A 14,069-nucleotide genomic window follows, 5' to 3' on the forward strand; every position below is an offset into this window, starting at 1 on the left:
TCCTTTCTGCACAACTGAAAATTCTGACACTGAGATGTTTGCAGTGATACACAACTCGTGTTCAATTACCCCTGAACCCTGGACCTTAAAAGTCTTCCTCTAGTATTTAACTTGACTGGTTTATTTTGTTTCTTCATCAGCAGAGAGATTTCTGAAGGAATGCTTACTACAGTCTGTGGAAGTCCAGACATATCACTATTTACAGGACACTAAACATCAGAAACTCAATGTAAAACCCAGCCATAAACTGGAACCCATAAATCAAAATTGTGAAAATAGTCACAAAGCTGCATAAGCTCAATGACACAGGAGTCTTATCTTCTAAACCAACAACATAAAATATGAAAATATATGAAATTTCTTCATCTTAAAATTGTAAAATAACTTTTCCCTACAAACATATTTAAGCACCTAACTTGGTTTCTTATGGATCAAAGAAACAACTAAATAAATACTATCTGCATATACACTTCAAATAGGAATGCCACTAAAAAGATTAAATAAGCAAGTTATTTATAGTATACATTAATCATCATATTTAAATGGCAGATTACTTTAATGCATGAGACATAAGCCTGTATTTAATTGGGGGAGGGGGGAAACTGCATAAGAATAGTTTTTCCTAAGATAGCCAAATTCGCAGTAATCAGCCTCAAGTCTCTCATTTCAATTTTATTCCAAAATACCCAAGCAAAAGCTGTATTATACTGAAGGCAAGATGTGGAAAGGCCAGTAAGAAAATCAACCACACTGAACAACTAATGAGCTAAACCAAAACCCTGGATACAAGATTTATCTGTGGGAACAAGAACAAGAGGGGGTGTTGGACATGCAGATGTGGCACCAGGAATATTATGACAATAATCTTCAGTGGGGACAAAGCATAACACACCAAGATCAGGAAAGCTACTACCAAACTATAGAGGTGAATAACTGGAGGAATAGAGGGGTCAAAGACTTGGCAGGGAGTAGAGGGAAGTGGTGAATATTCCCAGGGACTTTATATCGTTAACTGTTTATACAGCAAACTCTTCTTGGTTGCCTTTCTCTTCTCTTTCTCCAAAACCCCCAGGGCTTTTCTTAAGTATTTATAACAATAAATATATTTAAGATTTATAGCCTGAAGTTTAGCCATATTCATCTTACTCAGGTGAGCGGTCCAACTAAGCCCAGGGGAGGTGCAAGAAAAATGTTCCCTTTCAGAATGATGCACGGAACAAAAGCTCACTTCAACTGCAGGACCAGGGAGAGTATACCACACAGAGGTAAAATTGTCAACTTCAGATTTTTCTTAATAAAACAAAAAATCACTTAAAATAAGAGCATAGCTAACTTCTGGAACTACCCTGAACATGATTCTCACTAAATGTTTTTTTGTGGTGACATTCTCAAGGGTTAGAGCATCATTTAAAATATAGTGTGATGCAGAGTCAGATAATATCTCCCAGTTTAATCCAGCAGGGTTACAAAGACACATTTTGTATTCATAAATGTGTTGAAATATTTTACTTTTCTTGAACTGCAAATATTTGAAGAAATGTAGATAAACATATTTAAAATTCACAGCACTTTCTCAAATAAGAAGTAGCAGATTAACAAAATGTCAGAACATCCTTAGCTTCAAAAACTGCTCTATCATTTTAAGTAGAGATTATCTATCAAAAAAAGTAAAATAAAATAATCATAGCCTCTTATGATCATACTTCTCAACTGGTGATATATTCAAGTTGTAAATTACTCCCATCTTTAAATATTAAACAAGCTCTTGCAAGTCATCCTAACCTTTGCAAAACACTAGTTAGTATTACCTCATTGACTGGAAGAGGCTGAGGAGGAAATAGGGGATGGGAATCATGATGTGGAGGCTGGATACTGGGTGTTCTCTGAGCTTCACATGAGTTGAAAAGTCACTTGTGAGACATTCCTGGCTTGGCTCAAAACCATGTGCTTTTATACCAAATGTACAAGTTAATATCCTTACTCGTCAATCCAGCCCATCCTAAGCTACCACCTGGTCCATAAAGACAAAAGGTGCCATAAATTTAACAGAAACAATTGACAAATTTTAAAAAAAACTATTTTCCTAAATAAATTATATATAGTAAGTGGATAGCTAACAACAGCATCTTCCTGCTGTACCCTGTGTCCACTGGGGGACAATACAGATCAGGGAAATTCTGACAAAATCAATTATAAACTATCCTATCTTAGGACTGCCATCATTCCTCAGATTTTATTCAACATGATTGTGCTACTAGTCCTTCCACTGAGAAGTTTAAATGAAAAACAGGCATAAGCATCAATTTTGTATTTGAGACCCCTATACATGCGACTATCCACTGGGACTGATCACATAGAAGATGCAGCATTACACAGAGCAACAAACAAGGAAAAGAAGAAAGAAAACCAGAGAAGAATGAAACTTGCTTTCAGCAATCTCCCCCTGAATATTTAGAAGCTGATGGGCATCTAGAGAGTGCAGAAGTAGTGATTTCTCTCCTTTACACAGCTGCTAGTACTACAGAGAAAACATTGTTGTTTAGTATTTCATACCTTATACATAAAGTGTGCCTAATGGTTCTGATTTTATGCATAAAAAAATGAAAATTCCATGCAGCTGCTTCTCAATTACGCATCTGGTTATTGTTCTGCAGCTGCAAAACTACCTTGAAGAACCATAAAATATGGTGTGACAAGAGTGGAATAAACACCAGCAGTCATCTTGTACCCGCCTTGTAAAACTTTGCAATTTTTATCACCTGATAAAATTCTTGGATCATAACTGTAACTTCTGTTGCCTCCTTCTTTTATGAACAAAAGTCCGGTAGTGTACTTAAGACAACTGAAATTTGCAAATGCTCACACTGTGTGGCACACATTATGTTTTGAATTCAGTACCCCATTTCTAGAGTATTTTTGACTTTGTGTTTTACTTTCAAGCAGCTATTTTGGTAATTTGATCAGAAATCCAACACAGAAAACAATAAGTCAGCTCAACATTAGTGTCAAATATCTGAAATGAGATTTTGATTTGTTAGCCCCCAAGCCATTACTCATATTACTATAAATCTACTGAATATGAAGACATTTGGTGACAAAGAATGGTTATAAAATATCCAACTAATGTAAGCAGTCTCAAGCTTGCATTTACTGACTAACACTCAGCATGTAATTCTCTAATGAAGGGAACAGATAAGAAAAACAAAACCATTTGTTTTTATAACAATGCATTTCAAATTAATTATTTCTGTAATTCCTCTGGAGACACAGGGTCCACAGAACTTCCATATCTAAAATATTAAAAAAGCCACAATTTGTAAGTTAACTTGAAGCAGAAAGGTTCAGCTTGAAACAAAACAACACCCAGTGGTGAGCTTTGACAAAATCTATTATCAACTTTCTTTGAAAAAGAATAAAACTCGAACTCCCGCTTAGAGAAGCTGGAAGTTTCTCTACCTGTTTTTTCTGGCACGCAGGACGCAACACACGTGGCCATTACCAACAAATGCATGTGTGGTTGGTTCCACAGGAAACACAGAGCTGCCAAGGCTTTGTGTGGAAAAACATTGCTGAGCTGCAGAGGTGGAATGAGACAGGCAGAGAGCCCTTGCAGGGTGTTCCAAGGATGCTGCACTGCTTAAAGACTGCTGCACATAAAAGTTTGCCACTTCTGTGCTGTCTCTGTGAAGCAGCTTCTCAGCATGAGACACAGAGGGAGGAGGGAAGCAAAGGGGAGGGAGCACAAGCAGGATTACAGGATTCAAACCCAACCAACCCACACACACAGAGAAGAAAGCAGCACAACTTTAGGGCTCCAAGCCAGGGGAAAGGTCCTGTAGCACCAGCAGCCACTGAGTGTGAAATCCTCAAATGAAATCCTAATTCCACCTTGACTGTGCCTTGTGCAGCTCAGCTTCCAAGGCAGAATAAGCTAAAACCCCAAAAAACAATGTGTGAGGAAATGAATGTCCCTAAAAATACTACTATGCACAGGTGCTTTACTCCTGGTTTGCTCTGTAGTTGTATCACAGCAAGTTTCCCAGGACTTTCTAACAAATTCCTTAGCATAGCACATTTGGTGAACACCTGTAACATCTTTCCTAGCTCCTCTGATTTCCTATGACTGATCTTTTTCATCCAGTAGATGAGGTAAATAAATTGGGTCACTGACCTATTGATTACCAAGCCTCCTACTAAGAATTACTTTAACTGCAGCAAACAACATGCTGCCTTCATAATTTTTACTCTCCTTTATTATTTTCATCATTTACAGACACAAGTGAGAATCTTAAAGTTCTTTACACAACCATGATATTTGGGGATTTTTTTCCAAAAAATCAAATCATTGCAACATGGAGAAATGTAGGGGAAAAAAACTATTCTTTGCAATATTATTTGATAATATTTAAATATAATTTAAACCATGGTTAGCAATCAGTATTTGTCTTCTGATCATACACAGAAACATTACTTTCTATGATTGCCAAGTCAAGCAAATGTGGGTCTGAGCAAAGCACTTCAGCAAGCAAAAAACCAGTATGCACACAAATGGCTTTTAGCAGTAGACAGCTGCTAAATATGTGCTCTAACTATGCTAAATAGGGTAACAACTCACTGTTCAGCACAAAATTAAAAAAAGGAAGAGGATTTCTCAATCAGAACTCATAAGGTGGGAGAAAGGCTGGGAATAAACGAGCAAATGGGCACAGGGAGGAGTTCAGTAGGGAACTGAACAAGGGACAGAAGGAGAGTAAAACCACAGACATTGACAAATTTTATGGAGCTTTGAATTGATGCATTCAAGGGATGCCCATGAAGACTGCAAATAATGGAGTATTAACAGGTATTTTCTATCACTGAGAGGCTGGAAAATGAAGATTCACTCTAATCTTAGATTTCATCCCTCTGACAAGGCAAAATCCATTAAGTGGAACAGAGAAATACTCATGCTCAGTAACACTGAACGTGGTCCAAAGGCAGCTCATCTACCACCAGCTTTCTATTAAATTTAAAAGATTGTTTTCTAAATACTTACCCATCTGAGAATAGAATCATATTAGTCAATAACTTCCAGCATTATTTTGCCTGAAAGAACAGTTTCAAAAAGCTATAATTTAAGTCTAAGGAACTTTAATAAAAGCTGTCAGAGAAAGTAAGAGGACTTGTGGGAGAGCTGTTCCTCACCAGCAAGCAAGTTCTCTGTGTACAGTTCCCTGGAATGCTATTGCAGCAACACATGATATTTTTCAACATATGCAGAAAAGGATAACCTGAGTGGCTTTAAAAAATAACTAGTTATAACCACTTAGTACATGATGGTTTTTGAGAAATATCTCATTATGCACAGGTAAAAAATTATTACTTCACAGTGAAACACAGAATGGAAAAAAATATGGAAATGACAGAAATGCTGAAAGAAGCAATTTTTGCTACCTATCCTGATGGACAGAAACACAGAGGAAATTAAATCCTATAAGCAACTCCATGATTACAGTAAAAAAAAGATCAGCTAAGTAGCCAAGTTTCTCAAATAAAACATTATATAGATGACCACTCTGTACAGAATACTCATAGAAAAGCTCGTCCTGGTATAACAAAAAAGTACCTAAATGCACATTTCAAATATCCTCAGAAACATCAGGTTCAAGGATGTTTTTAATTTTCCCAGCATAAAAACTTAGATTAAATGCAGACAGCATTATCACCAACAAATTCTTCATGATCTACACAAAAAGGACACTAGCAAACTAAAGGTCAATTTTTGTTCCCTTCTAAATGTAAATGGCTTTCAAGTGGTTTTCACATCTAGTACTAGAGAGGTGAATTTTCAGATAAGGGATCTAAAACAGCATCTAAAAATGCAGCCTTCCCTTTAAATTAAAAAGCCACAGGAAGAAAAACACTTCAGGAGCTCAGATAGGAAGGAGACCGGTGCTCACATGACCGAGAACTCTTTTAATATTCTAAAAAATGGTGAATAATAGGTGACAGGTAAATGACCTCACGAAAAGATGCTTCAATAAACCTTTTCTGTTCTTTATAAAATACATGTTTACCTCTCCAGCCTGATATAAAAAGCCTACAGTCCAAAGCCGAATTTTATGAGTTTCCTCATGCATAAGCAATAGAAATAGGACATGCAGAGGCTATATTTTGTTTTATTTTTTTTTTTTAAGAAGAGTGAATAAAAACCTTGCACTCAATTGAACTGCATTTCCCTGTGACAGAGTGTGAACACTGCACCTGACTGATTCCTAAATGTAATGAAACACCCTAAGTGGCAACAAGCAACATTCTATTGCTTCTGTTAAAATTCAGAAAAAGAAACACATGCCAAGTTCGCGGCATCGATTTAGGACTGTCAGCAGTGCCAGCCATCTCTAAGGTCTCTACTGATTCAAAGAGCCAAATGACAGTGCACAGAAACCCCCTCCAGCATAATTACAACCCCTCTCAGCTCTGCCCACCTCCTAGTTTGAAATGATGTGTCCCTTAATAACTTCTCCATCAGGCAGAGCACAAAAAGCAGAGCATGAGACTCAAGGGCTTCTGCTGGAGGAGCCCAGAGCAAATGATGGCCCAGAAATGAGGCACGGTGCAGGCAGTGGCAATGCACACACAGCATATATAAGGTTTATTTCCTTAGCTATTGGTGCTACAGGACAAGGAAAAGAAACAGCAAGTAAGGAAATGCCTTCTGTGGTTAAACAAGCTCTAAATTAAGGGAGAATTAGAGAAGAAGTCTTGTGAGTCAACACAAAAACATCCACATGAGTTTATATTCCAGACAAAAACTTGTCTCCCAAGTACTTTCTTTTTTTTTAATAAATAGTTGCACTGGAATTGTAAGAACTTGTTTACAAATTAAGTTTCTTTAGAGAGCAGATCAAATAACACCACACTGTGCAGCAAAACAGGACAACATCTTTCTTTCCTCTCTTGAAAACCAAAGAATTTTAACACAAACCAGAAAACTATTGTGATTGAATTTCTTGGCACTCTGTAAATATTGCCTTCTCTACAAAAGTTACACCTGAAAATTGCTTAGCACATAGAAGGCAATGAATTCCTTGGGGCTTAATTCTGTATTCTTTATTGTATACAACTTCTTTTGAAGTCAATAATAGTGATGTCATGTTAATTTTCCTTACATCTGCCAGTCTTATCTTAGAAGAGAAAAAAAAAATAAAAATCAATCCTTTAGTTCCATTAAAAATTCCTTGTAGACTGCCTTTTGTGCACTTGGTAAATTTTGAAAGTATCTGAGAAAATTAACATTCAGCATACATATTAATAAAAATAGAGAGAAACAGAGGAAATGAGCAAAGTGTAACAAAACTGCTGATACTGGATAAAGGCAAACCCTTTCAAGAAGACATGCATTAACACCTTCCTGACAAGTGAAGACAGCAGCAAAAACCATCCAATCTCATCTCTTTCCATTGCATCAACAGGAAATCCAACAATAGCAAAACTGGTGAGCACACGCCCTGCAGCAGTAAAGACAGCTCTGCCAAGCACAAAATAGATGGTGAAATTGTGAAATTAAATTGTGAATTCCAGACTTTATGCAGACTTCCATGACAGAAATTCCTATCCCCCTTATCTGTACCCCTTTATCACACACACAGACCCATATGAGTGATGTCATGCTGTATGAGTATAAAGGAAAAATCTTGTTTCTCCTGTATTCCTGAGGGCTGTAGAAAGAATTTCCTTTCACAAGAAAAATACTGGACCTTTGACTTTCAAGTTTTGAGAACTTTTTCCTATTTTCATCTTTAAAATATGTTGACAAGCACCATTTCTTGTTTGAAGAAGCCAGAGTGGACAGCTGCAATGTGGCACACAGCACCTAAACCATCAGATTTTTGAGCAGGACCTGGCAGGGGAGATTGGTTTCTCCCCATGTTTTACTGCAGAATGCCTGTCTAACAACATCCCCAAACTGCCTTCACTGGTAATTTTATTCCATAATATTTTGTGCCTCCTGTAGACTGAAGTTTCCTGTTTTCCCATATCTTTTTACTTTGTGTGGTTGCATATTCAGTTGCAAATTGTGCAGATAAACCTGAGTGACAGAGACAATATTAATCTGAGGGATCACAAAGAACATAAACCCAGCAAAATCTTGGAACAACAATGACCACAGCAGCCAAATTGATGTTCTTCGTTCTTAGTTTTCAGAGTGCATGTTAGAAGTACAAGGACAGCACACCACCAGAATGATAACAAGGATGTTGTTAATTATTAAGTGAATCAATGGAGTGTCAGTCATTCCAACATGAAATACATTCCACACCATAAACCACAATTCTTTCATGCTCAGTATTTTATTCATGGCTGAATGCAACTACATCAAATGAAGAAAAGTACCACTAACTTCCACCTTTTGATGTGCTCAAAAACCCACACAATTAAAACAAAATTTACCTCATAAAGTTACATGAGCAAATGTTTTTTGGTTCTGGATTTTACTTTGGTTACTGAAACACAGTTTGTTTGTTTCTAATAGTGAGATATTTCTGTGATTTGCAAAGCAAACAAGCTACAGAGGTTATTTAAAATAAACTTAACATCATAAAACAGATGAGGTTCACTGCCTTTAATGGAGTAATTTATTTCTCCAAATAGTCACAGAGGTCAAGATTAGCAATAGTTATTGGACAGACCAATCCATTTATATTCAATCATTCAATCATGAAGAAGAGAGTTAAGTGCTGTAAGGCTGGTGATAAACCTGTCACAGCTTCAGTTAGCATTCCTTGATTTTCTCAGACATCCAAACGTGAGGAAACATTCCAATTTTATGTGCTTTGCTTTATGTCCGACTTTTCCATTTTGTACTGCTAAATGACCATAACACTTGCATTTAATTGTTTTTTTCAGATATATCTTCAAATATATATGATTGTCATAAGAAGGTTTTGATCAGTGAAAAATGTATCACCTTAATGAAGTTCTAGAGATTGAACAAGCCATTATGCTAATGCTACTCAGCTACTTGAGCTCTGATGAGATCTTGGATATGAGTAAGTTGTGTTAATTTACCTTCCAGTGTGCAAAATTGAAATGCATTTAACTAAGTGGCCTGTGCATTATGTAAAACATAAACCAAAAAACCTTCCTGTTACTACACAATTAGACTACAATAATGTCTGGCCTCTGGCATTTTGATGTTTGATATATTAACAAAAGCTAAATGAAAAGAGGAAATCTGTACAACTTTTAAAAGTAGAAAAATTATTTCTGTTAGAAAAGATTGACAAAGTATTTCAACACTTTCCTCTTGAGAGAAAAGCTATTACATAAATTCATTTCTGACCCACATTATCATCTTTTGTTCAGCACATCAGAATGAGGATGTTGTCAGAGAAACAAAGCTCCAGAAGCAGGGTCTTCTCTTTGAGCCACTGTCACGTCTTTTTGTGATGGTAACTCAACTCACCTTTTCTATTTCTTCATTTGGACACACACATTAACAAATATCTAAGTGTATTTTAAAATGGAGAGGCCACAACTTCTTCCTTCCTTTGCTTTTCAATAGAGCGATTTTTTGTTTGAAAACTGCTTTTTACACAAGTTCATTTATTTCATATCCTTAAATATCAAATATACAAAAAAAAATTTCCTCAGCAACTATTTATGGCATTCTGAATTATTATCATGTTAATTAAAGAATTCATGTTATATACTGCATGCAAAACATTTGAGAAAAAAAGTTCCAAGTATTGTCACTATAAACTTGTTCATACATAAAATTAAACATATATTTATAGCCTGGATGAAATATCAAAGCTTTTCAGTAAGCATGAATTTAAAGACTGTTTAAACTTATTAGAAAACAATTTATTTTCCAGATTGCTACCCAGTGAAGCACAGTCCTCCCATTATCAGTCAACTTACTCAGTCTCTGAGCAGCCTCCAGGGCATCATTTGCAGAATCAGCTACAAAGAATCTCTGAACTGTAACCCCATGGTCTGCCATTATTTTTTTGCTTTGGTACTCCTGCAAGTTGAGCCATCGTCTGGGGGTTAATTGAACAGTCTAGGAAAAACAAGAGGGGAAAATAACATAATGCTCATTAAGAACAGTTCATGAGACATCCCACTGAGCTCTTCCACCTTATGGTTATCTCAAACCAGCAGTTAAACAACACCCAGAGAAAAGGTAAAATACATATTGATTTACCTAAGTGCCTTTTCTAAACATTTGTGCATCCCAGGTACTCTGAAAGCTACAGATATTTTTTAGAAGCTACACAAGGCTCACTTGGCCAGACAAAATGTCTTGCATTTAATATCAAGGCAAATTTGGCTTGATCTCCAAAGTCTATTTATGTTTTCACGTTATCCTCTGCTATAAAAATAGTAACAGACTCTTACATTAAAACACATTCAGTTTCATGTTAAATATCCTTATGATATGATATTTCATCTAATTCATTCCCTATAAAATTGCTTCCACTGATTCTATGCATTTGTTGAAGCATATCTGAGAAGAAAAACAATTGACACGGAATTAGCATTATTCCGTAAGAAACTCAACACTGGTACATGTATTTTCAGTGGTCTGCTATCTCTGCTTTGTGCTTCTAAGCAGGTTTTGTTGAGGATACCAGCACAGCCACACCAGCCATGCCAGGCCAACAACAGCTGGAGAATAATTCCCAACATGCCAGTTTAGACACCCCTGTGGGAATATAAACATCTCTCTACACCCCATGGGCACAAAGACACAGCAGCCTTACACACACAAAGACACCACATTTGCTTGTCCTGCCAGGAAACCTGGAGACACTACAGAAGTCACAGGATCTTCACTCAATGGTTTGAAGAAAGGACACATTCTCTACACAGGAGAAATTGTTCCACACAAATGCAATAATTAAGGAGCTGGAGCTGACTCTTGGCAATGGTATAATGGCAAAGGTGGAGCTGGCTACTGGCAATGGTATAATTCCATTTTGTGCCAGCCAAAGATGCTTTTCCCACGTGGAGAGACAAACTGCTGTCCTTCTGGCAGCCAGCCACAATCAGTTCTTGATTTCTCCTGAAGTAAGGAACACAGCATGCAAGTCAGCACCACGTATTTAGAAATGTTGGACAAAGAGGATTAGTTACTATACTAATGCTTTAATCTCTAATAGCATGATAAAAAATTATTAACCTAATGCAACTTTATTCTGAAAACAAAAGCCTTCCATGCTAAAGTCTTTCAATAACACATCCTCTCACAATACCCAAGGTTTACAGGCTGAGTTGTCTCAAAAGCAAACTCCCATCTGTTCTATTCTCTTTGAAACAGCACAAAAGATTGATGCATAAAGAAAACACAAACCCATCTTTTACAGTATATAACTGCATGTTTTCTGTAAAAGTGACTCCCACTGAACTTAAACAGTTACAAATAGCTGAGGATGACATTTTAAATCCTTTTATGCATAACTTGATTACCATATTTTAGAGGAACAAAATGGCATTGTCAGTTTGCTCTATGGCTATCTCTAATTCTACACATCATACAGACACCTCATATGATTTATATTCCTCCATGCTATTCACAGACGATATGTTATTACAGTTATGCAATACTTCAAATGCAGGGTCAAAATTTAAAGTCCCTTTCATAATTGTTGACATTTAATTTGTTTTCCTATTATAAATTCTCTGCTAGGCTCTAATAATTATCACTTCAGCATCATTTCCACAAGGAGATTAACACTAGGGGCCAGGAGGGACCCTTTTGGTTTATCTAAAAATTTCTATAGGTCAGTGACACAGCTAATAAAATTTTGATCACTGGTTTTATAATTTAAGACAAAGTTTTCAAAACAGCTTTTATTCATAACTTAGATCAATAAATCAGTTTCACATTAGGCATTACTAAGCTGATCTAAATCAAGTAAATAAGAAGGAAAATATTAAAAAAAAATCTTTCTGGGGAAGACATTTTGGCTGTTGCTTGATGGGAACTGAAGTGACCTCTGCTCCCAAACACCCTCTCAGCACCTCACAGGTACTTTTGGGATACAATAGCTTTACAACTCAAAAATAGAAATCAAAATGTCCAACAGAGATACTCCTCAGATGAGATGCTAAAAATCTTATTACATATGCATAAAGTGCAGACATACATAAGCATAGGGACACATGTTCTCTTATAAATATTGGACAATTAATATTAAGATATTATGACAATGTTTCTTTCCTAAATTATGAATCAGACCAGTCAGAGGAAGACAGAAAGGAAATAAGAAAATAATTCCTTTGAAAAGTGTCAAAGTAGTCCTAAGGATGATTAGACAAAGCTCTGCTCAACAAATGCTGGCACAGAAAAGCAAAGCCTACAAACTCCAGGTTAGTGGGGTTCCCCCTGCTCTATTACATAATTCTAAGAAAAAACATTTTACTGAGTGCCAGCTGAGGACTTTCAATCAAGTCTTTGCACAAAAGACAAACTCCTGGTTGTGAATGAACTGCTTGATAAAATTAATAAATATCTGAAGTCTGTACCAGAAGCTCTGAATAGCAAGGAACATGAAAAGCTTGCTTTAAAGCACTTGCAGGATGCACACCATATGTCATGAGGACAGCAGAAAAACTACAGCAGTTACAAGTGATGAAATAAAGCACAAGCTTTGAATCTGTAAAGGTGACTGCTCTTTCAAGACCATCTTGAAAAATCAAAACAGCTGTGGATATGCATTTTAGGGTGAAGACAAAAAAAAAAAAAAAGTGACCATGAAATCTCAGAAACATGAGTAAACAGATGCTACTTCGAACCAATTTCCAGTCCAAGATGGTTTTGTTGCAATAAATCTGTATCTGAATTTATACAGGAATCTTGAACCCCTACCCTTCACATACATTTATACCAAGCATTCTCAAAAATTTCAGATGGGCTTCAAATGGCCTGAATTCTTGGACATCATAAACTTTTATGTATTCTACAGATAAATCCACATGTGAGACAGACAGTAAGTGCACCAATGCATGAAGGTACAGCCTCAAAACCCTAGGGAAGAGCCTACAAAGGTTTCAGAGAAAGCTATTTCCCATGGACAGTCTTCTACAGGCAGCCATGATCCAACCCTTCCCCCTGAAACTTATTAGAAAGAGATTTTAATCCAGCACAGAACACAACTCTGCCATCACATGTCTGTTTTTCTTACTTTCTCATTTTACAGATGTTTCATTGCTTGCAGCAGCATCAAACATCACTGTTAGATTTTCCAGTTCAGTTCCAGTTCTCAACAAAGACAGGCTAAAGGATTAAATGGCAAATCAGCATCAGAAAAATAATCTCAATCTGAAAGAGAGAATGGAGGGAGCAACTAAGAGAACCTAAAGCACAGGAAAGCAGAGTCTAGCTTTTAGCAATTCTGTTCATTATTGATTCTCATCACCTTCTATTACCAGCTTATCCCTGCTTGAATATTTTTATCTCTTCTCCCCACACATTAGTCAGAAAAAGTATCAGAAAACACCAGAGGTCTCTCAGATCTTTCCAAGAAGCTCTGTCCCAGCTGACACCCAGTATGTTCCAGAAGTTCAAGATGTAGCTGTGTTTCATCTGTCTCTTTATTGCAAGGCTGGGCTGGAGTAAAAGAAGCAGATCCTGTCCCACCAGCTTGTGAAGAAGAGACTGGAAATTGTGTGTGGATTTTAGTAAACCCTGACTCCCTGTGTGACATCTCATCTTTCATCTTCATAAGATGACACACAAAGAACCAGAAAATTTTCCACTGGTAGCATTTTTTTGTTTTCCTTTCAATGGGAACTTTGTGTTGTGTATTGATGTACACACTGAAGATGCAGAGTGGCTCTTATTTGAGATTCAGATCTTCCTGGTAAATCAAAAGGTGTTGTTTATTTTTAAACCACAAATAAGTTTTAAGAATAAATCGGTTTGTAAAACTATCTTTTTTCTATACAGAAAATAAAATGTTGATATTTAAAATAATAAAGCTTTAAAGAGGAATTAAATTCATCATTAATCAGATATTTCTTAAGATTAAATTTCTAATGTAAATGCTTACCAAAGAGCTTAATACACTTAAATAGGA

General features: G+C 36.4%; 1 protein-coding gene across 1 annotated transcript in view; it reads right to left on the reverse strand.

Annotated features, from left to right (window-relative positions):
- SUCLG2 (succinate-CoA ligase GDP-forming subunit beta) overlaps positions 1-14,069 on the reverse strand; it is a 109,792-nt gene that overhangs the window by 78,150 nt on the left and 17,573 nt on the right. Inside the window, exon 2 of the mRNA XM_005522007.3 lies at positions 9,907-10,048. Within this exon, the coding sequence (XP_005522064.1) occupies positions 9,907-10,048 (142 nt within the window). The remainder of the gene's footprint in view (positions 1-9,906; positions 10,049-14,069) is intronic.

Source organism: Pseudopodoces humilis, chromosome 13 (genome assembly GCF_049639895.1).
Source record: "Pseudopodoces humilis isolate 2021_Gansu_Grassland_sample_001 chromosome 13, ASM4963989v1, whole genome shotgun sequence".
NCBI lineage: Eukaryota > Metazoa > Chordata > Aves > Passeriformes > Paridae > Pseudopodoces > Pseudopodoces humilis.